Genomic DNA, 24,384 nt, shown 5'->3' with positions numbered 1-24,384 from the left:
CTGGGCTTTCGAATTTCGAAAAACTACCCTACCCAGTTCACGCCAGCCCCTGTCAATCATCTGACTTCTGGATTTACTTTTTTATTTCTCTTATTTTTTGGGATTATCTCCCACAAACCTGAACGTTATTGCCATAAAACAGAACGCAGTTAATTTCTCTACCTTTCTGTGAACGTCTAGCAAAAACGGTGTTGCAATATGATGAAAAAATGTTGGAGAAATTTACATTATAAAAAAGATGGCAGAATTCAGTACTGTATCTACAAAACCTGTTTAATCATCTTCCCTTTATTCATTTGCTTAGATTTTTCAAGTCTGGTAAAGGTAAATTTTAGCATGGTGTTATTCACAGTCAAAGATAAAAAAAATGTTTTTAAATATAATTGATATTCTCCTTTGGTTCATTACAATTTACTCAAGCCTAGGCTAGTAACAGACACACTATTTCTGACACTGGGAATACATTCCCTGAGATCCATAGATGTCCCTAGATTCAGATACCAAGAACATGCAAATGGACTATTAAAAAAAAAAATCTGTAAATGTTTATTCTACGTCCTTATGGAATGAGTGCATACAAAAAAAGATTTATAAAAAAAATAAAATATGTTTTACATTTTTTTTAATGGATGGAAGAGCCACACATTGACGGGCAATGAAAGAGCTGTGGTCAGTCTGTAGGTCCTCTGTGTAGACCTAGTAGTGTAGTCTCAACCTTTCTGCTGCCAAGGCACCCCTGTGTTCAATAAAATATTCCAGGGCACCCCTACATACGATAAAGACTTTTCCGGTCCTGTTTTTTTTGCTACAATGATGACAAAAGTGCTTGCTTTCAAAATAATGTTTATTTAAGAAACCGGGAAACAAATTGTGTGTGTATATGCAGGCTATATAATGCATTATTAACAGGTGTTTCAGGTCTAAATGGCTTAGTACTCTTGACATTACACTGCTTGTAGTAGTAAATCAAATAGCATATTTCTTTAAATAAAATTACAGAAAATTATCACTAAAGTGCTATCTGTAGCAGCTGCACACTTTTCCATAAAAATAGCATATTTGGATAAGTGTGACCATTTCTCAAAAACTGAAAATCATGTATTTTTTTTTAAATACAGAAAAGGATCACCAAGTTACCATTTCTCAAAAAATATAAATTCTGGACATTTCTAGCTGCTGTTGGCTAATAATACGGTCAATACGTTGGTAGATCTTTAGGACTGTTCCCGACTAAGGATTTGGATGATCGACTATGATTGGCCAAAATTTGCCGTTAGTCGACTATTGGCCAAAAAAAAAAAAAAAAAAAATAGTATAATATTTAAAAAAAAAAAAAAATTAATTTTGTATTTTTTTTAAATTTGTATCATTCCATTTGGGCTGTGGAGGGGTGCTTAATGTCTGAAGGAGTCGACTGAAGGCTTCTTGTCCTCTGAAAAAGCATGCAATTGGTCCACTGATGGATACATCTTGATATTTGTCTAGTCTAGTGTGTTCATTAGATGGGTGAAATCCTCTTTCATTGCCTCTGTGCCTGTTTTCGTAGGCAGTTAGCCTCTTGTATGCGTGCCATTAGCCTTAGCCACGCTTCTAGGCCTCTTTTCTTTTGGAAAGAATGATACAAAAAATATTATAAATATATATATATCTTTTTTTATATATTCGATCTTTTTTTATATATTCGACTAAGAGGTTGGCCAGTCGACTACGGCTCCTTTCGACCGATTAGTCGACTAATAGACTAATAGGGGTCAGCCCTAGAGATCTTTGACAAGGCAACACGCATGTCATCACCGATGATGATGAGGAGGAGTACAGAGCCCTGGTGGAGAGCTTCGTGGGGTGGAGCGACAGCAACCACCTCCAACTCAACACCAGTAAGACCAAGGAGCTGGTGGTGGACTTCCGGAGGGGCAAGAAGAGGCCCCCCCCCGATTCCCATCTCCATCCGAGGGGTGGATGTGGAGATGGTGGACTCATACAAGTTCCTTGGGGTACACCTGAACAATAAACTGGACTGGTCGGACAACACAGAGGCCCTCTACAGGAAGGGACAGAGCAGGCTGTTCTTCCTGAGGAGACTCAGGTCCTTCAATGTGTGCAACAAACTGCTGCAGTCTTTTTACCAGTCTGTTGTGGCCAGCATCCTCTTCTATGCTGTGGCATGCTGGGGAGGCTACATCAACTCAAGGGACACCAACAAGCTCAACAAGCTGGTGAGGAAGGCTAGCTCCGTGGTGGGAGTCGAGCTACCTAGACTTGAGGTGATGGTAGAGAGGGGGATGATAAGGAAGCTGGCTGCCATCATGGAGAACCCCTACCACCCCCTCTACGACGAGCTAGTCAAGATGAGAAGCTCGTTCAGCCACAGACTCATTCCCCCCCGACACTCAACTAACCGCCTCGGACAGTCCTTCATACCAGCGGCCATCAGGCTCCACAACAGTGGGCAGCGACTAGCAGCCTCCAGGCTCCACAACAGGGGGCAGCGACAGCGACTGCTACCAGACATTGACCTGGGACTTATAGGAACCCAAGGAGGACAACCTACACTACCTTAGGCTTACTGCACCCTATGTGGATACTGTGATACTGTGAATAATGTATATTCAGTGGATACCGTGATACTGTGAATAATGTATACTCAGTAGATAGTAAATTATAACACTACCTCATGCATACTGCACCTTATGTGACACTGTGAATAATGTGAATATTCCTCAGCTAGTCAGATAGTAAATTATATTGACCATATTGATCAAATTGTTTACACTGCCTGTGTTGTTTTTTACTACCTGTATACTGTGTTGTTTTACTACCTGTACCCCCCCCCCTCCCCATGCTGCTATGATGCCTGAATTTCCCCAAGGGGATCAATAAAGGAATATCTTATCTTATCTTATCCTCAAGGCTAAACTTGGCCCTATATTTTGTTTTCATGGATGAAAAGCCAGCTTCACACAGATATGTGGTGCTGAATGGTATCAACACCTACATGGTACTCAGCACCACACTCTGAAACTAGCTCTCCAGGAGGTATCCGATGAGATTTCAATGAGTTCTTCCAAGAGTTTGGATGGAGATGTGTCAGGAAGCTTTGTCTCAATGTTGTCTGTAAAGGTTTTTTTATCCAGAGTAACTTGGTGATCCTTTTCTGTGTCTTATTAAATAATGATTTTCAGATTTTGAGAAATGGTCAAACTTATCCAAATATGGTATTTTCATGGAAAACAGTGCAGCTGCAACAGATAGCACTTTAGTGATCATTTTCTGTAATCCAAAAATAATAATAAATATATATATATATATTCTTTTATATAAATCTCAAGGCACCCCTGGCAGCTCTCTGCGGCACCCTAGTTGAGAACCGCTGGTCTATAGTGTAATGAAAGAGCTGTGGTCAGTCTGTAGGTCCTCTGTGTAGACCTAGTGGTGTAGTCTATAGTGTAATGAAAGAGCTGTGGTCAGTCTGTAGGTCCTCTGTGTAAATTTACAATGACCTGCTTCTCACCATCGACTCAGGTAGCTGTGCCATGCTCCTCCTCCTGGACCTCTCTGCCGCGTTCGACACGGTCGACCACTCCACCCTGGTCGATCGTCTCGAACACAGGCTAGGTATTAGGGGGTCTGCCCTAAACTGGTTCGCATCCTACTTGAGCGGCCGCTCCTTTTCGGTCAGTTTGGGTGGACACTCCTCCCCCACAGCTAGTCTACCGTATGGGGTCCCCCAAGGTTCCATCCTGGCCCCCATACTCTTCTCCATCTACATGCTCCCCCTGGCCGAAATCATCCAGAAACACAACATTTCATATCACTTTTATGCCGATGACTCCCAAATCTACCTTCCCCTCAACCCCTCTGACACAGCTAATCTAGACTCTCTTAAAACCTGTCTTAGGGACATACAAAGCTGGATGGCCCTCAACTTCTTACAGCTAAATGAAAATAAAACGGAGATCATTTTGTTTGGCCCCCCCTCTTCCACCAAAACACTCTCCAACAGCCTAGGACAACTCTCCACCCACCTCAAACCCCACGTCAAGAGCCTGGGTGTAATCTTTGACCCAGAGCTCAAATTCGACCGGCAGGTAAATGCCGTAGTCAAATCATGCTTCTTTCAACTCCGCAACATCAGTAAAATTAAACCAATCCTCTCACCCGTTGACCTGGAAACGGTAGTCAATGCATTCATAACCTCACGCCTTGACTACTGCAATGCCCTCTACACCGGCATCAGTCAGACAGCCATGTCCCGCCTCAAAATGGTCCAGCACTCTGCAGCTAGGTTCCTTACCGGCACCAGAAAGAGAGAGCACATCACACCAGTCCTAGCCTCCCTACACTGGCTCCCAGTCCCATTTAGAATAGACTTTAAAATCCTCCTCCTCACCTTTAAAGCACTATCGGGTGCAGCACCCTTATACATCACCGAACTCATCACCCCCTACGCAGCACCCAGGTCACTAAGATCCTCCAACCAGGCTCGGCTGGTCCCCCCCCGCACCAGACTCAAAAAGAGAGGTGATCGCTCCTTCAAGGCCGTGGCCCCCAAGCTATGGAACCAGCTTCCCCTGGAGATCCGATCTGCCCCCTCACTGGAGACATTTAAGGCCCGTCTAAAAACCCACTTCTATTCCCTGGCCTTCAATAAACCCTGATTCTCCCACACCCTAACTCACACACTCCCATGTAATTTTATCCTGCCCCCTCCCTCTTGTATCTCTTATTATGCTCCTCTGTCCCCTGTGTGCTACTGTACTTTGTGTTCCCCTATTCGTGTGTTGTCTTACTGTCCTACTCTCTGAATGTACTGTCTTGTCCTGCTGTGCCTTTTTATATTTTTGTATTTGTGTATTTTATATTAGGACATTGATTTTAAGCTCTGATTGTACAGCACTTTGGTTGGCTCTTGGGCTTTTAAACGTGCTATATAAATAAATTATAAAAAAAAAAAAAAAAAAAAAAGACCTAGTGGTGTAGTCTATAGTGTAATGAAAAAGCTGTGGTCAGTCTGTAGGTCCTCTGTGTAGACCTAGTGGTGTAGTCTATAGTGCAATGAAAGCTGTGGTCAGTCTGTAGGTCCATCCCTCTGTGTAGACCTAGTAGTAGGGATGCCCTGATTGATCAGCCAACGATCGGTATCGGCCGATATTCAGTGTAAATATGAGATTGGGGAATTCCGATAATGCTTTCTAGTCGCCGATTGCGAAAACCTATCGATGACGCAAAAAACATGAGCCAATTCTCAGCAGAGTTGGTGTCATTGTCGCATGTTAACTAACCTAAAACACGTTGGCGGTGTGGAACTATTACAAAGTGTCTGAGACAGATGCAACAAATGCCATCTGCAATGTATGCCAGGATAAAATACCTTGTGGGGGAAGCAATGTAAAAAGTTTCAACACAACAAATTTAATAAGACACTTGAAGTCCCATCACCCAGAAGAGCATGGAGAGTTTGTTAAGCTTACCGCGGAGAGTACAAAGAAAAAGTCAGAAAGAACCAAAACGGCCGCTAACGCAAACCACTTTAGAGAGCACCCGTGCGTATAACCTTGATAGTCAGAAGGCTAAGGCGATCACAAGAAAAGTCATGGAATTCATAGGGCTAGACGACCAGCCATTAAGTGTAGTTGAGACTAGGGCTGCATGATTTTATAGTGGATGTGTTGGATAATTCTTTTGACAATTCTGCTTCACGTTTGGAAATGACCTTGTTGCTGAAGTGACTATGAGAGGACATATTAATGTTGTGGCTCGACGTTATGCACTGAGATAACAACCACCCCATGACTGCATTGGGCTGCATATAGTTCACTATAAATAACAACATTAAGGCTTTGCTTATGCCCCATCAATATCTTTTTTTTTTATCCACTTTTTCTCCCATTTTCTATATTTTCTCCCATCCCAATTTCGTATCATCCAATTCAACCCTCCCCTGTCACGGACGCTGTTTCTTGCCTCCCACAAGCCGGCTGCAATGTGGACTAAGTCATACATAGCACAAGTCCCCTCCGGTACTTGAGGTAACAGCAGTCGCATCTTTTCACCTGCGCAGCTCGATCTCTCAGTGGCGAGGAGTAACGCGTGGGAGGCTCACGCTGCCCCCGACACTTCCTGATTCTGCTGCGCAGGCGCACCAACCGACCTGTAGGAGTCGCTGTCCACAACGCCCGATCCCCACCCATCAGTTTCCCACCCCCTAATACGGCCAATGTGTATTAGTACGGACGACCAGCTAAACTGAAAGCAAATGTGGAGCGCTGGGCTCGAACTGACGAGCCCAGCGTCTCCAGCATTTCGTAGCGAGCGCCTTGCCCACTACGCCACGTAGCCGCCCGCCCCATCAATATCTAAAGGCGGAGGTTGTTTTGTGTAACGCATGAGTTGTGCAAAGAAAGGACTCCAGAGTTGTTGCCTTCCCAGATCTGCTAGTAACCGACCGCTATCCAGACTTGATGTAAAATGTATTGGTGCTCACATACGCATTGTGGTGCGCAACTCTCACACACAGTTGCTGTTTAATCCACCTCCATGACCGACAAAACTAAATCGGTAATGGGCCCAAACAGCAGACTTAAACAATGTTTGAGAATATAATATATTAATAGCGGGGGGGGGTATCCGTTCCACCCCTATTTTCCAGACACGTTGTCAGCCTTGTGCCATTGTAACGGAGGTCCGTGAGTAATATCCACAGTCACGATGGACGTGTGTTGTGAAGTAGTGCACTGCAACCCTGCCCGAGCCCGACGGGGCCCTACCCGACCCCGACGGGTTCGGGCTGGGTAGGGCTTTGTTTTTAAATAAATAATTCTGGCTCGGCCGGGCCGGGCAGTGCCCTCTTTAATATTTTTTTGTTGTCTTTTTTGTCTTTTTTTTTTTTTTTTTGCTTGCTATACTCATATAACTAGGGTTATAGGATAACCATACGTTTCTGTTTCATTTTCGTGTAACATAGTGCTGTCCTCAGAGAGTGAAAGCCTCGTGTCTGAGGAGTCAAGATATATTAGTTAACAGATAAAATTGGATGTAATTACCGCAGCCTGGAGGGAGAACTCGAGGGGAGCGCTGCAGGTGGATGATGAACAAATGAACCAGACCGAAGTGGCATAGGTTGAAGTTGGAATATAGCCAGTTGGCGAACGTTTTAATTTGTTCTTGGATGTATGTAGCCGGTTGGCGAAGTTTTGTTAACGTTGTTCAACGCGTTGCTGACATCAACACAGCGAAGTGGTGAGTCTGATTATTATTATTTGCTGGTGTGTTCTGTTGCGCTTTCATTATATAATAAATGTTGCTGTGCTCGAAATCTGATTTCTGTTTTCTGTTTGTTTGTATAGTGACTGAGTAGGCTATTGTGTCGTGTGTGTGTGTGTGTGTGTGTGTCAAAGAAGATTCCATATAGCCTTCAAATACGTTTTACGAGGCTGCCGTGTGAGTCAACGCGAGCGCTGGGAAATAGAATTTGCGAAAAAGGCTATAGAATGGTTGTTAGTTTTCAGCGTGATATGTGTTATTTAGTTAGACCTATTGGACATTTTCGTTTTTGTTTAATATTAAACAGTATTAATAAACTAAAATAAAAATGTAGTTAATATATAAACAGTGTTTAGAATATTTAAAACAAAAAAATAATTTAATATTTGGCTATATAATTAATGTTTCTTTAGTTTTCACTATCTGTTATTTAGGTAGACCTATTGAACATTTTCGTTTTTGTTTATTTATTAAGTTCATAAAAAATTTTAATAATAATAATAATAATTATTATTTTTTCTGGTTTTCAAGCGGGCTAGGGCTTAAAATATTATTTACAGTCGGGCTTATTTTCGGGCAGGGCCTGAAGTTCACGGGCTCTGGCTGGGCACGGGCTTCATTTCAAGGCCCTTGCAGACCACTATTGTGAAGTGACTGTGGCAGTAAGCGGTACTGCGAGTTAAACTCGCTTCCCCTTAACACTTTCAGTGCCACCAGGTGGCGCCAGACTTAGTGCTTGAATGCCACCATCCACTTCAATGTTAACGTTAATATCGCCTAATCTATGTTTTAAATTATGGCTATGTGTCTAATCTGCCCGTCGCTTATCAAAGAATCATTTTCCAGTCAGTGCTGTCAAGGCAGATTGGTTTTTTATCGCTTCATTTCCGTTTGAGAGCATTTTGAAAAGCACCCGTTTTGAGGTAAAAAACTGCCCATTCTGGGCCATTCTGTGATAATCGTCTTTTACTGGAATATTCCAGAACGTTGATATTTGTCGGCCTATTTATGAATCGTTTTCAAATAAACGCTAGATGATCAATATTATACGTACACGCACGCCCATTCGAGCCGCGCGCTGATAATAGCCGTTTTCATTTCCTCATGGATTTTACAGTGAAACCGATAGAGCACATTTCACAAAACAGCTTATATCTTCATCAAAACGAGTCTGATTATCCTAACACTGATAACATAGATTCCTTACCTGACATCAGATGGTATCCAACTGGTATATTCCAATTCCTGATCACCATTCGAAAAAATCGATAAGTGTATAGATCTAACGTGTATACAGTAGAACTCATGATCCGCGGCGCTCAGAGGATCCATAATTAACTCTGGTAACCCCGGCTGCATCAGTGGACTGGAAAATGTGGAGTACAGGATTTTTTCCCCCATCCATTTTCATTGAGTCCATTCCAAAATCCCTGATGTCATCTGGGAGATGATAGGTGGCGCTTTTTTCCACATCTGATCGCCGGCCGCTCTTGGGTAGGCTAGGGTAGGCTCGCGTGATGCAATATGATTTCAGATTGCTAAAAAAAGAAAAAAAAAAAAAAATCAGAGAAATCTCGTGAGTGGCTTTCAACGTAACTATTATAAATCCGAGAAAACTCGTGAGTGGCAATCAAAGTGTTAAAAGACACAGACACGTTGTTACCAAGAAGTGAATTCACCTCTTGGTATAGTGGTCTATGCCAGGGGTTCCCAAACTTTTCAGGCCGCGACCCAAAAATAACGGGGTCAGAGAGCCGCGACCCCCACTATTATTGGAGGTAAAAAAATATAAATTTATATTTTTTTTAATAAATGGAAATGTATGGTTGAAACATGCACACGTTCAAACGCACACACACTAATAAGCATTGGAGGCTTTTAACCAGGGCCAGACTGGGGAAATCATTCAGGCCAGGAAATATAGTGCAAAATATAGCCCCAGTCAGGCCACTTTTTAAGCAGGGGGTCTGGTCCCCCACCAGGACATTTCTTGTTACAAAGACTTCATTTCCTGCATTCTGGTGCAGGATTTTTTTTTATTTGTACCCTTTAAATGCCAGTGTTTGTGTTAAAAAACAGGCTAGCCATATGTATGATTAGTAACAACACTGATTTTGATGGATTTTCAGTTTTTTTGTAATGTCAGATTGAAAATAATTAGTGCTGTCAGGCGATTAAAAAAATTAATCTAATTAATTACATGATTTGTAATTAATTAATCTAATTAATCGCATTTTAATCGCATAACCATTTTATGCCTGATATCCTATATTATATAATCATATTTCAAATTGCATGTGTCCGGATGGCAGAATTCAGTACTGTATCTACAAAACCTTCTGTTTAATCATCTTCCATCTATTAATTTGCTTAGATTTTTCAGGTCTGGTCAATTTTAGCATAGTGTTATTCACAGTCAAAGATAAAAAAAATGTTTTATTGATATTCTATTACAATTTACTCAAGCCTAGTAACAGACGCTGTATTTCTGACACTGGGAATACATTCCCTGAGATCCATAGATGTCCCTAGAATCAGATACCAAGAACATGCAAATGGACCATATAAAAAAAAGTCTGTAATGTGTATTCTACGTTCTTATGGAATGAATGAGATAAAAAAAATTATATATAAAAAAAAAAAAAAAAATTGTAATAAATTTTGAGTTAATTTTCATAACGCGATAATTTGCTGTGTAATTAATTAATCTAATTAACGCGATAAACTGACAGCCCTAAAAATAATACAATCTTTTATTCAACTTCAGCCCTGATCATAACACCACATATTCATTTTATAATTCTAACCCTTTAAATGCCAGTGTGTGTGATGGCATATATTTGCAATATATCAAATGCAAAGTAGATTTTTCTGGGGGGGGATTATTACAGGCTAGCATGTGTCAATGATTAGCAACAACAGTTTTTTGTAAGGGTCCCGCCTCCACCAATCAGATGTGGCTCCTTTTGTGTGTGTGTGAGAGCAAGAGAGAGAGAGATAGTTCTCCAACTTGTGTGAGTTGCAGTGATCTCCTGGTTGTTCCCCACATAGTCTAACTATTGCGCTGCTGCAACTAGAAACACTGTCCTGGCCTGCTTCTAAGTTCGGTGACCTGACTGCAAAAAAAATATGTTTTATTTTATTTTTATTTTTTTGGAAATCATCTGGCGACCTTTTATCACCTTTTATTTTACAAAAAATGGTGTTTGGTGAAAGTTAGATTTGCACTTTTATTAATCCCAATAGGAAAATTCATTCTTGTTTGATGATCAAGAGGCACCTTTTATTTGTTTTAAGTGAAGTTTGGTGAAAAAGCAAGTTATTGCACTATTAATCCCAATAGGGGACATTCATCTTGGTTTGATCAAGAGTAACCTTTTATATAGGGATGCCCCGATCGATCGGCCAGCGATCGGTATCGGCCGATATTCAGTATAAATATGAGATCAGTGAATTCCGATAATGCTTTATTTTCGCCGATCGTGAAAACCGATCGAAAAACATGATCCAATTCTTAGCGGAGATCTCACTCGCTGACTTCTCTCTCAGACACACAGAGCTGCAGCGCACTGCCCCTCCCCCTCCTCCTCCTCCTCCTCCCCTGCCCCTCCCTTACCTGTGTCAACAAATGCTCCGGCAATAGTCTGCTCCAGTGCATGCGACCTCTGTGAGCTAACGTTAGCTACCTAGCTATCGTTACTGTTTAAACAAAATTACTAGGGATGTCCCGATCACGTTTTTTTGCTCCCGATCCGATCCCGATCATGTGATTTTGAGTATATTTCCCGATCCGATAAAAAAAAAAATTACTTTTTTTTTTTTATTCAACAAACATGACCATGTTCACGTCTTAAACTCATACTGAGGCCTTAGTTTTGGTTTTAAATTGCATATCATCATTCATTTATTTATTGTCACACAGAGCAGAAGAATTTAGCCAAAACAAACCAATAGTATCCAGCTGCAGAACGGCAGACCAGCCACACTCTCAGACCCAAACGCATTTCCTTTGATTTAATTATACATCAAATGATTTATGAAGTTAACTTTTCACCTGGATAACGTCAACATTCAGGGTGAATGTAATGTGAGAAATTGGGATTAATAAAAAAAAAAGAAAAGAAAAAAAATTATTTGGGTCTGAGAGTGTGGCTGGTCTGCCGTTCTGCAGCTGGATACTATTGGTTTATTTTGGCAAAATTCTTCTGCTCTGTGTGACAATAAATAAATGAATGATGATATGCAATTTAACCCTTTCTCTGCCACGCTTATATCCATCCTTATACCGTCCTCTGCCAGCTCTATTTGTCTATGGAGATGTTCGCCTTCTTTGCAGGGCTATATAACTTTTTAAATTGTATTGCTAAATTGACATTACTATGGCCCATTCAACGTCAAGTATCTATCGTTTAGGATGTAGCAACGTTCTACTTTTTCATTCGCATATTCATACTAAAATACGGTCTAAAGTATAAATATGTTTTTATCGTTTTCTGCAGCATTCTGCAGAACGTGAGTTATAGCCCTAAATACATATATTAGATCATCAAATGTAGTTTGATACCGATTGACGTCAGATAAAAAATGTCAATTGTACAAGGTCCTACACGTCATGCCTAATCATCTGCTGGTGACCGGGGGGGGGGGGGGTTATAAGTCCGTGGCCGACGTTAAATCATTTATTTAGTATGGGTGATATGTTGATCGGAGCAGTGTGTATGTTTAATAATAATCAAACACGCTGAAACTCACCGCAGCTTCCCAGGGCTCTACGCTAACCTTTTTCCCAAGGAGCACATGTGCTCCTAAATGAAAGAATTTAGGAGCACACAAAGAAATTTAGGAGCACCCAAAAATATTTAGGAGCACAGTGAAAATATTTCAAGTAACAGTTTATTATTTTTTTCAAAAATAAATGTATATTTGTACTGTGCGTGCATGTGTGTAAATTAGCTCTTGCTACAACCCTGCATGTTTACATTTTGTATTTTGTACTTGATGTTCATTAACATGTGCTGTCCCTATCAAATAAACTATCAAATCAAACTACTGCTACAAAAGGTTCAGTCACTTAACTTTAGCTTTTGCCCCTTTATGCATACAATGCTTATGTTTTGGCTGTGTTGCTCTTCTAGAAAAATAATCCTTTCAGGGTTGCCTATTGAAATACTGTACACCTCCAGTACAGAAACAGTCGAGTCTGCCAATTACATCACACCGCTTGCACTCCGGCCGTCCGGCGCTGCAGCTGGACCCTATTGCCCATCTCTGCTGTTGATAACGCTAGCCAAGTTATTATACACACAGATACACAGTGGGCCAGTGACTTTGGTGTAGGGGTGTAACAATGCATCGATCCTAAGGGGGAAATTCAACTGCATCGATTTGAAAATGTTAGAATAGATTATCGCAATTTTAATGTGTACACGTTATGTTATTGTCATGTCCGTTACAGCCAACACACCGACATACGCTACTGCATCAACGTTATGATTAACAAAGCAATGCATTCGTTTTGTTGCATTAACGTTATATTACTATTGCTATCGATAAATCTAGGTGTTCTAAAATCTATTGCTATTGGTAAGAGAGAGACTATAATAAGTTAGTGTCTCGGAAAACGAGAGCCCTGATCGCAATGGCGGAGTTTCAGGAAGTAAACAAGCAAAATGAGAGCTTCCGATTGGTCATTTGCTTTATTTCCCATGAAACCAGTCACTTCACTCTACTGTGATTGGACCGTTGGCTTGAGTGCAATGTGGGACTTGTAGTTTTTTAACGATTCTCAGCGGAGAAATAAAAAGTACGACTTAGGCTGTCATCAGCAGTTTGCACACCATGCGCGTAATTGATTTTTGAGGTTCGCACACACATATTTTTAGGGGCATATGCGAGCAATATGGTCGCACTGTAGAGCCCTGCTTCCTCTGACTGTTGGGTGATCAGCGTGGAGCAGAAATATCGCTATTATGGGATGTTGTTATATGCAATCCATTTCCAGGTTGTATAATAGTATATACGTCCAAATCAGGTTGTTTATCGAGTTATTGGCAACGGATCGCTATCCAGTGTGTCGATCCCGATCTTCGGAAAATCACGTGATCGGCCCCGATCACGTGATCGTATCGGGACATCCCTAAAAATTACCCAGTCAGCTATTCACTTTTAGTTTAATACATGAGGCATTGTCTAACGATATCTTGCCGGCTAGCTACTGATAGCTCCTGATATCAACAAATGCTCCAGCAATAGTCTAGTAGTGCATGATACCTCCGTTAGCTCACGTTAGCTCACTGTTCAAAACGAAATGTCCCATTAAACTAAATAGTTCACTGAGGTGTTGTCTTAACGTTCTATAGCCGCCTAGCAGTAGCTACAGATGGCTCCTGATATCAATGTCTTATAACTAGGGCTGTCGGTTTATCGCATTAATTAGATTAATTAATTACACAGCAAATTATCGCGTTATGAAAATTAACACAATTAATTACAATTTTTTTAAATTTTATTTCATTCATTCCATAAGAACGTAGAATACACATTTACAGACTTTTTTTAATATGGTCCATTTGCATGTTCTTGGTATCTGATTCTAGGGACATCTATGGATCTCAGGGAATGTATTCCCAGTGTCAGAAATACTGTGGGCTAGTAGGGCTGCACGATTTTGGGAAATAATCTAATTGCGATTTTTCGGACATATCGCGATTGCGATTCCATTTGCGATTATAATAATAAAAAAAATAAGCAGCCCCAAATAAGCAGCCCCACAAAGGTTTATTGTAAAATGCGGCTTGCATCTGGCCTACGCGTGGGTCTTTTCGGGACACCGAGCCTGAAAATGTTTATTTTTACCTGGGAATCGATACAGGTACCCAATGGTACCTTTTTTTCTGTACTTTACTCTCCCTCTCTGAAGTCTAAACTTCACAACACACAATCTAAAACTCCTTACCTCCCTCTCCCAAACCGATCTTGTATCTCAATGGGACTTCCTGGTTAAAAAAATAAAATAAAAAAGTTTATAAAAAAATTTAAATAAAAAAATTGCGATTTGATAATTGCATCATTCCAAATCGCGATTTCGATTAAAAATCGATTAATCGTGCAGCCCTATGGGCTAGATCCACAAAGAATGGATTGCACAGTGCAAGTTGCACCCTTACTTACAATTCATTATGAATTGAAAATGGGGGACCCTAATGTAAACAAGACGAAAGTCTTTCTCTGGTCTGCATCCCCTTAACCCTTTAATCGCCGTTGACGCTGGAACGCGTCATTCCCCGCCATGCTTATTCTGCCGATGACGCTGGACAGCGTCTTTGATATCAATATTTCAAAAATCTGTGATCGAAATCATATTTCTCCCCCGGAGACATTATATGTACTGGTGAGCCCCTGTCAACTCTCTTAACGGTTCAAGAGCGCCATCTGGTGGCCGATCGGCGGATCGCCCAGGGAAGAAACAGGGAAGTGGAAGCTGGTGCTCATTTCAACTCGCTATAGGTCCCGGGACTCGAGCTCGACACAATGGATATCGATCCGTTGCCAATAACTCGATAAACATGATTTGGACGTATATACTATTATACAACCTGGAAATGGATCGGGTATTTCTACATCCCATAATAGAAAAAATTCTGTTCCACGCTCATCTCCCAACGGCGAGAGGAAGCTACGGTGAGTTTCAGCGTTATTTTGTAATGTCTTCTATACTAACTGCTCTAATGATCATATCACCCACACTAGATGAATGATATAACGTTGCCCACGGAATTATAAACGACCCCCCGCCCATCCGGTCAACATCAGATCATACGTAGTAACTTTTAGAAGTACGTGCAGTTGACATTTTTTATCTCGCGCCGATTGCTATCAAACTGTATACAATCATCAATATAATGCATTTAGGGCTATAAATCACGTTCTGGAGAAAGCTGCAGAAAACGATAAACTATTATACAATCTCCAGGTTGTATAATAGTATATACGTCCAAATCATGTTGTTTATCGAGTTATTGGTAACGGATCGCTATCCATTGTGTCGAGCTTGAGTCCCGGGACCTATAGCGAGTGATCGGACCGAATTTGAATGAGCACCAGTTTCCGTTTCCGGTTTGGCCGATCGGCCACCAGATGGCGCTCTTGAACCGTTGGAGAGTTGAGAGGGGATCAACAGTAGATCTCAAGTCTCCACGGGAGAAATATGATTGCGATCACAGATTTTTGAAATATTGATCTCAATGACGTGTTACGGCGTCATTGGCAGAATTAGCATGGCGGGGAATGACGAGTTAAGGCGTCCTTGGCGATTAAAGTGTTAATAACATTTTCATTCAATCAATTCAATGATTGATTAAATGAAAATTTTATTTTGAGTAAATTGTAATTGTAAACCAAATGAGAATATCAATAAAAAAGATTTTCTTTGACCGTGAATAACATCATGCTCAAATTGACCAGACCTGAAAAATCTAAGCAAATTAATAGATGGAAGATGATTAAACAGAAGGTTTTGCAGATACAGTACTGAATTCTGCCATCCGGACACATGCAATTTGAAATATGATTATAGAATATCAGGCATAAAATGGTTATGCGATTAATTTGATTAATTAATTACAAATCCTGTAATTAATTAGATTAATTTTTTTAATCGCCTGACAGCGCTACTTATAACATTGATTCGATGCGTATTCGGCTTGCATCGCAGTCACGAAAGGGGCTAGCTGAGGGAGTAGGGTATATCTGCAGAGCTGCAGATATACCCTGCTGAGGGCATGCTGAATGTGATTTGACCAAAGCAGAGTATACACACAGACAGTGGAGATAGCGAGCATTTTGACTTGTCGCGTGGTGGCGATGTCTCGCAGATAATACAACTACAAGTATAATTATATAATATATATATTTTATTAAAAAAAAAAAACGATCTGTATCAGTATCGGCCGATATGGCTCATAGACGATCGGTGATCGGTATCGGTGGCAAAAACGTGATCGGGGCATCCCTACTTTTATATATATATTATTATAATATTTTTTTTTAAATGAAGATTGGTGAAAGTTAGGTTTGCACTTCAATCCCAATAGGGAAATTCATCTTGGTTTGATTTTTTTTTGTCGAATAAAAACAAAGGTTATTTGAATGATTTCTAGTTTTCAAGAGAAAAAAATCGATTAAATTGGATAATAAAAAATCTGAGATTTTATTTTTAGGCCATATCGCCCAGCCCTAAAACAAAGGGTTTTAAAAGTGTTTTTCTTTTTTGTATTTTCTTTTTTTATTATTTTTTAAACAAACACATAAACAAACATGACAACACACGATTAGATATACAAGCATTGTTAACAGTGCACATCAAATTAAATCACCGTTTAGATAAATGTCTTATACAAGATATACCCCTAATACCTGCTATCTATTCCCCTACACACATATGCTCTTGCTCGCACCCCCCACCCTGGACCCCCCAATGGATAATCCATCCATTATCATTCGCTCCTAACCAGACACTACCATTATATGCTAGCTTTTATTCTCTCCACCACTTCTAACCACATTGTCAATTTGGATTCATTGAGACCCAAAATTCTTGCTGTAGATATTTCTAGATAAATCACATCGAGATATGTAAGAATCCAGACCTTTCGGCAAATTTTTTCCGGTTGAATCCATCGTGATGCTATCAGTTTTTTAGCCACTGTAATACCAGATAAAACCAATCTCTTTAGCTGTATAGGTACTGCATACTCAAAAACATCATTCAGCAGTAATACAGAGGGGTGTACAGGTATATTCAGAATTAAGAGATTTGATAATTGCTGGGTCACTTCTTTCCAGAATATCTTAACTGGTGGGCAGTCCCAGTACATGTGCATAAATGTCCCCTCGTCCCCATTTGTACATGAGGAGCATTTGGAGTCTTGTTTAAGACCCATTCTGTTCAGTCTTATAGGAGTCAAGTATGTCCTATGAATATAGTTAAGATTGATTTGTTGATGGTCCGGGTTCCTTGATGCAAGTCGAACATTTGCCCAGGCTTCTTGCCAATCAAAATCTTTTTCCAGGTCTGGTATATCACTCCTCCAGACTGAGTCTAGGTGGAGGGTTTCATACGAGGCCGTTAGTAATTGATGATAAAAATCTGATACAAAACCTCTCGATGTCTCTCTTTCATAGAAAAATTTGTGGTATCTGTGGTGTGCAATTGGTATCCTTAATGGAACACCGTGAGCCTTCAAACATAACAATAATTGTGCGTAAAAATAATATGTGGAACCGGTGAGATTACATTTTTTTTCTATTTCATCATAACTACAAATACCCTGTTTGTTGAAAACATCTCCTAATGTATGTATGCCTTGCTTTTCCCATCTAGGGAATCTTATAGGTCGTTTTCCAATCAGGAGTGCATTGTTATTGAATAAGGGAGTATGATTATGCCATTTATGTGGGTTAGAATATTTTTTTTGTGTTTCACGCCATATCCGGATCGCATGAGTAATTATGAGGCCAAATTTCAGTTCGCATTGCTCTATTGATACTTTGGTGTATACTATGTCCGGCAGTCTCTGTGGTGCTACTATATTTACTTCTAAATTTCTCCAGGATACTGATGCTTGGGGTTCAGACCAGGTTGTCAGTGGTCTTAAAGTGTACGCCTTAAAATAGTGGAAAAAATTTGGAAATGCCATCCCTCCGTCGGCTTTGTTTCTCTGTGCGGTGGATCTTTTTATACGTGGTGGTTTGTTATTCCAAATAAATGTATATGCGGAAGAGTGTAATTTTTTCCAGTAACCATCTGGAGGGGGTAATGGAAGCATTGAGCTGATGAAGTTGATTCTAGGTAAGACATCCATCTTAACTATTGAAACCCGTGCCTGTACTGAGCTTTTAAGTTTTGACCACCTGTCAAAGTCGTATTTTATTTTATTTCGGATTTCTATGTAATTGTGTTTCACCGTTTGGCTTATGGTAGGGAATACTTCAACTCCCAAACATCTAAAGTGTTTAACCATTGGTATTTATTCTGGAAGACTTGTATTTTTTGCAGGGGCGTTCAGTGGAAGGAAAGCAGACTTTGGCCAGTTTATCTTAAATCCCGATAGGTCGCCAAAGTCATTAATCAACTTGAGAAGATGAGGCATTGCGGTGTTAGGGTTTTGCATGAACAGTATTACGTTGTCCGCATATAGACTAATTTTGTGTTGTGTGCCCTTGATTACGATTGGTTCTATGAGTTGGGATTGTCTTATATATTGTGCTAAAGGTTCTAGTGATAAATCGAATAGTCCGGGACTAAGAGGGCAACCCTGTCTAGAAGAGCGTGATACCGGAAATATTCCGGAGGTGATTATACCTGTTGTAATCACAATAACGCCAAGGAGATCGAGACGACACCCCGCCATAGTCCTAACAGACCTTGACTACGCGGACGACATCAGCCTGCTCTCTGACCAGGTGGAGCAGGCACAGGAACTCCTGTGCAGAGTGGAGACGGAGTGCGCCAAGGTTGGCCTTAGGTTAAATGCCAAGAAAACCGAGGTCATAATGTATAACATCCTCCCGGATCATCCACCTCTAAGGACAACAGGAGGCTCTGCTCTAAAGGAAGTCAGTGATTTCAAGTACCTGGGCTCGTGGGTCAACTCGTCCGAGCAAGACCTTAAAGTGAGGAAGGCGCTTGCATGGAGGGCTCTGAACGGTATGACCAGTGTGTGGAAATCCAACCTCCCCCGTCAAATCAAGCTCAACTTCTTTCATGCAACAGTTGAGTCTGTCCTTTTGTATGGCAGTGAATGCTGGACCTTGAAGCCCACCCTGCAGAAGTCCTTGGATGGGTGCTACACCAGAATGATGCGTGTGGTGCTCAACATCAACAGGGATGAGCATGTCACTAATGCAATCTTGTATGGGGGGGTGCTAAAGGTGAGCGATAAAGTGGCAGTCAGGAGAATGAGGCTGGCAGGTCACTGCCAGAGACACCATGAGATGCCAACCAGCAAACTTGTGCTGTGGGAACCAACACACGGGCATCTATCACGAGGACGTCCCACATTAACCTACGTGGACGTACTCGGGAGAGATGCGGGAACAGAAAGCACCGGCGAGCTAGCCAGATGCATGGAGGATCGGGATGACTGGAAGCACCGATGGAGGGCCCGTCCGAGGACGACCTAGATAGATAATCATGGCCGATGGGTCTTTGTATAATACTTTAATCATATCAATGAATCCTTTTCCTAACCCCATCCTTTCTAATACTGCCCATAGATACGACCATTCCAGCCTATCAAAAGCTTTCATTGCATCCAGGGACAGCATCGCCTTAGGTGTGGTGTCGTCCTTGCTGGCATCTAGTACGTATAGTAATCGTCTTATGTTGTCAGTGATCAAACGGTTTCTTATGAAGCCAGTTTGATCCGGATGAACTAAAGACTTCATATGCTTTTGAAGTCTGATGGCTAATACCTTAGAGAACAGTTTGATATCGGTTCCGAGGAGGCTTAAGGGTCTATAACTACCGCACTCGGTGGGGTCTTTGTCTTTTTTAAGGAGAACTGTTATGAGTGCAATATTGTCGTTCTTATGAAAGTTCCCCTCCTTGACTGAGTATAAAATCATATTAAGTAATAGGGGTCCAATTATGTCCCAACATGAGAGGTACATTTCTGGTGGGATACCGTCTCTTCCAGGAGCCCTACCACTTTGCATTTCGGATATGGCCTTCCTGAGTTCCTCTAGTGTGATTGGTGTTTCTAACTGTTTAGCATCATCCTCTGAAAGTTTGGGGAGGTTAATTTGATTAAGATATGTGTCCATTTTGTTTTGATCGAAGGTCGTTTCTGATTTATACAAGTTGGAGTAGAATTCTTTGAATGTCGCGTTTATTTCTTTGGTGTCTGTTACAAGTCCTTGTTGTGCTTTAATGGAAGTTATATCTGCAAATTTTGCGTTAGCTCTTAATTGCGTAGCTAGTAGGTGACTTGGTTTGGAACCTTGAGAGTAATGCTGTTGTCTTGTGCTACGTATTTTTTCTTCAGATTGTTGTTTATAAATGGCGTTAATCTCTATTTTTAGTAAATTAACTTGAGATTCCAGTCGAACCGAGTCGTTATATTGTAAAGAAGTAAATAACGTAGAGTAAAGCGTTTCTAGTTTCGCCAGTTTTGAGCATCGATTCTTGCGTATTTTGGATGAAAAGCTGGGGTGCTCCAGTAGCACACCATGTTACCGCGCTCGCGCGGGACTCCGTGCTGCGTCACGGATCTGGTTGACTCCGAGTTCGATTCCCGGACTCGCCGTCATTTGCCGAATGTCTCCCCCTGCTCTCTCTCCCGTTTCACCCTGCAACTGTCGGTCATGCTTGACCAGGAAAGCGATAAACGCTAAAAAATAAAGTAAAAAAAAAAAAAAAAAAAAAAGCTATCAGTGAAATCCTTGATCATTCCCTTTACCGACATCCATAATATTCTAGGGTCCGGCACAGAGTTCACATTCTCTGGTAGGAATACTGAAGGAGCTTCTTTGAGTTGTGTAATGAATTCCTTGTTATTCAGCAGTGTCGTGTTAAAGCGCCATCTTGGGGCTCGGGATGATAGTACACCAAATGATCCTTTTAGGAGTAAATAACAGTGATCTGATAATGCATTGGGTACCATCTCCACTTCATAGTTATCAAATAAAAATAAAAGTGTTATATTTCTCTTCTCATAATACCAGAGAAGGTGAGGATAATCGACCAGCAACAAAAGCTAAATAAAAAAAAAAAATTATAATTATAAAGAAATTTACATTTTAAGATTAAAATCTTTTCCACGTGGTATCGAAAATGGTATCGAATATCGATACTTTTCAAGGTATCGTATCGAAGTTAGAAATTCCAGTATCGTGACAACACTAATCACAACAGAACCATAGGATTCTGTATTAAAATCAGCAAAATGCCACTTGCTTTAATTTCTTACAGTGTTTGTTTGTTTGTTTTGTAGGTGGTGGCCTGTGAGTTGGACTGCAGACTGGTAGCTGAACTGCAGAAGAGAGTGCAATGCACGTGAGTAGAGACTGAGAACTAGAGACTGAGGCCTAGGTTACACTGGGCGTTTTTGTTTTTGTTTTGTTTCTGAATGAATACGTTTGCTGTCCCTGTTACATAGAAATGCCGTTTTGGCAGGAAAACGCGTTGCCCTAGCGGGAACGCTGAAAAGGTGTTTTCATTTTGGATACTCGCCAAAACTCGCCGAGAACGTGTTGTGTAATCTGCGCGGGCCGTTTTTGCTCAACGCCCATGCGCAGTATATACCGACATCTGCGTGCCCTCACCAATGTCCGGTGACAACAGAGCTGTCCCAAATAGCTGCAGCTACCATGTGTTGTCAAGTTATTGTTATAATGACCCCAGTCCAAGCTACAACAGTCTGCATTCCCTTAACAATTGTTTGTATTGAGCCGTATTGTATTGTACCCATTCTGCAATATGTTAAATAAAGTTTACATCCATTCATTCTGCTAGCATTAACGATTGCATGAGCAGCTGGCTAACGTGAGCTAACGTTAGCTACCTACCGTAGCTACCTAGCTACCAGACCCTGTTAGCTCAGAGCCCCTCTTTCAACATAACAAGCATTAAACAAAATGGCCCAGTCATCTATTCACTTTTGTTTAATACATGAGGCGTTGTCTCTAATGTTATCTAGCTACTGATAGCTCCCGATATCAGTTTGGTGCTGGCTGGCTAACTAACGTGAGCTAACGTTAGCTGCTAGCCACAATGCTATACTGTTATACTGGCATATTCCATTCACGTTAGCATGTAAGCTAACAAAATCGGCGCAGATGAGACTAAACTCCGCTTTTGGTGTTCAATTGTGTTGATGTTAGTTTTGTTTCATCAACAAATGAGAGGCAGAACACACAGTGACTGTATCCGTTTTGTTTATTGCACGTTCTTTGCTGAAAAATAAGTGCTACAGTGGCTAAATAGCTCAAGGAGGCTCAAGATGGCTGCTTGTGTATTTTTTTTGCAGGAAGTGTATTGGCACATTCAAGTTCTGATTGGTTGAAAATTGCCTTCATGTTCGCCACCTACTGCCACCTACTGCTTTGGCATTGTGCTACATCACTGTGCTCAGGAGGCGACCTGTATAAAATGGCGAATAAAGTAATCTGAATCTGAAAGTGCTCAGGTTGCAAAACGAATGTCTAACTCGGCTGCCACTACGTTGCCACCTGGAAAAGCTAAACTCATCCTGAAAACGAAACAAAAACACCCTAGGTGTAACCTCAGCCTGAGAACTAGAGTGATAGTGTTACAGTGAGTGTAGAATGGATCAGTTAGTGTTACAGTGTAGTGTTGTCACGATACTGGAATTTCTAACTTCGATACGATACCTTGAAAAGTATCGATATTCGATACCATTTTCGATACCACAGGGAAAAGATTTTAATCTTAACACTTTGGCTGCCGGAGGTTAAATTCATGATATACCATCTGTTGCCAGCTCTATTTGTCTATGGATAAGTTCCCCTTCTTTGCAGGGCTATAACCTTTTAAATCCTATTGCTAGATTGCCATTATTAGGGCCCATTCAAAGTCCTATATGTATTGTTCATTGTGTAGCAACGTTAAACTTTTTCATTCACATATTCATAGTAAAATATGGTCTAAAGTATAAGTATGTTTTTATCGTTTTCTGCAGCTTTCTTCAGAACGTGATTTATAGCTCCAAATGCATTATATTGATGATGAAATACAGTTTGATAGCAATCGGCGCGATATAAAAAAATCCAACTGGACGGACTTCTGGAAGTTACTACACGTAATCTGATGTTGACCGGATGGCCGAGGGGGCGTTTATAATTCCGTGGGCAGCGTTATACCATTCATCTAATGTGGGTCAAATGTTCATCATAGCAGTTAGTATCGTACACATTGAAAAATAACGCTGAATCTTACCGTATATTCCTTGCGCCGTTGGGCGATGAGCGTGGAACAGACATTTTCCTATTATGGGATATAGAAATATCCGGTCCATTTCCAGGTTGTATAATAATATATACGTCCAAATCATGTTGTTTTTTCGAGTTATTTGCAGCGATCGATGTTCACTGTGTGAAGACTGAGTCTCTCTAACACTAGCGAGTGCCCGGACCCCATATGGAGTGAGTCCTACCGGGTTAAAGGTAACATCCGTTTTTTTCGATCTGCCGATCGGCCACCAGATGGCGGTCTTGAACCGCTAGAGGATTGAGAGGAGATCACACTTGTGTCTCAGGGCCCCGGAAAGGAAATATGATTCCGATCACAGATTTTTGAAATATTGATATCAAAGACGATTTACGGCGTCCTCGGCAACTTGAGCATGGCGGGGAAGGACGCCTAAAAGCGTCTTCCGGCAGTTAAAGTGTTAAAATAAAATGTCTTTATTAATTTTTTTTTTTTTTTTTTTAGCTTTTGTTGCTGGTCGATTCTCCTCACCTTCACTCTGGTATTATAAGAGAAGATATTCGCTAGCCATATCACTGAAGAAGGACATTGTCCGAAACATGTCTGCTTTTTATTCAGGCTGCCATTAAAAAACATTGAACCTGTGAGTGCTGGTCCGGCTACCCTGCTTTTTGATATACTGAACTTTATGGGATTACAGCACCCAGTGTGAGAACTTGTGAGCGCGGTCTAACTTGACTATATTATAAGAGAAGAGAAATATAACACTTTTAAAACCCTTTGTTTTAGGGCTGGGCGATATGGCCTATTTTAATTATTTTTTAGCATTTTTACAGCTTTACAGCAGATTTTTTTTCTCTTAAACTAGAAATCATTCAAATAACTTTTGTTTTTATTTGACACAAAAAAAAATGAATTTCCCTATTGGGATTGAAGTGCAAACCTAACTTTCACCAATCTTCATTAAAAAAAAATTATTATAATATATATATATATATAAAAGCTTACTCTTGATCAAACAAAGATGAATGTCCCTTATTAATAGTGCAATAACTTGCTTTTTCACCAAACTTCACTTAAAACAAATAAAAGGTGCCTCTTGATCATCAAACAAGAATGAATTTCCCTATTGGATTAACACTTTGAATGCCCATAACGAGAATATTCGTTTT

The 24,384-nt window shown here is 40.7% G+C and overlaps 1 protein-coding gene across 1 annotated transcript in view; it reads left to right on the top strand.

Annotated features, from left to right (window-relative positions):
* dimt1l (DIM1 dimethyladenosine transferase 1-like) overlaps positions 1-24,384 on the top strand; it is a 73,487-nt gene that overhangs the window by 18,570 nt on the left and 30,533 nt on the right. Inside the window, exon 4 of the mRNA XM_084322471.1 lies at positions 21,258-21,319. Within this exon, the coding sequence (XP_084178597.1) occupies positions 21,258-21,319 (62 nt within the window). The remainder of the gene's footprint in view (positions 1-21,257; positions 21,320-24,384) is intronic.

The sequence above is a fragment of the Notolepis coatsorum genome (genome assembly GCF_963971535.1).
Source record: "Notolepis coatsorum genome assembly, chromosome: 10".
In the NCBI taxonomy this organism is placed as follows: domain Eukaryota; kingdom Metazoa; phylum Chordata; class Actinopteri; order Aulopiformes; family Paralepididae; genus Notolepis; species Notolepis coatsorum.
The sequence above is the reverse complement of the archived record's forward strand: the minus strand, read 5'-3'. Positions and strand labels throughout refer to the sequence as shown.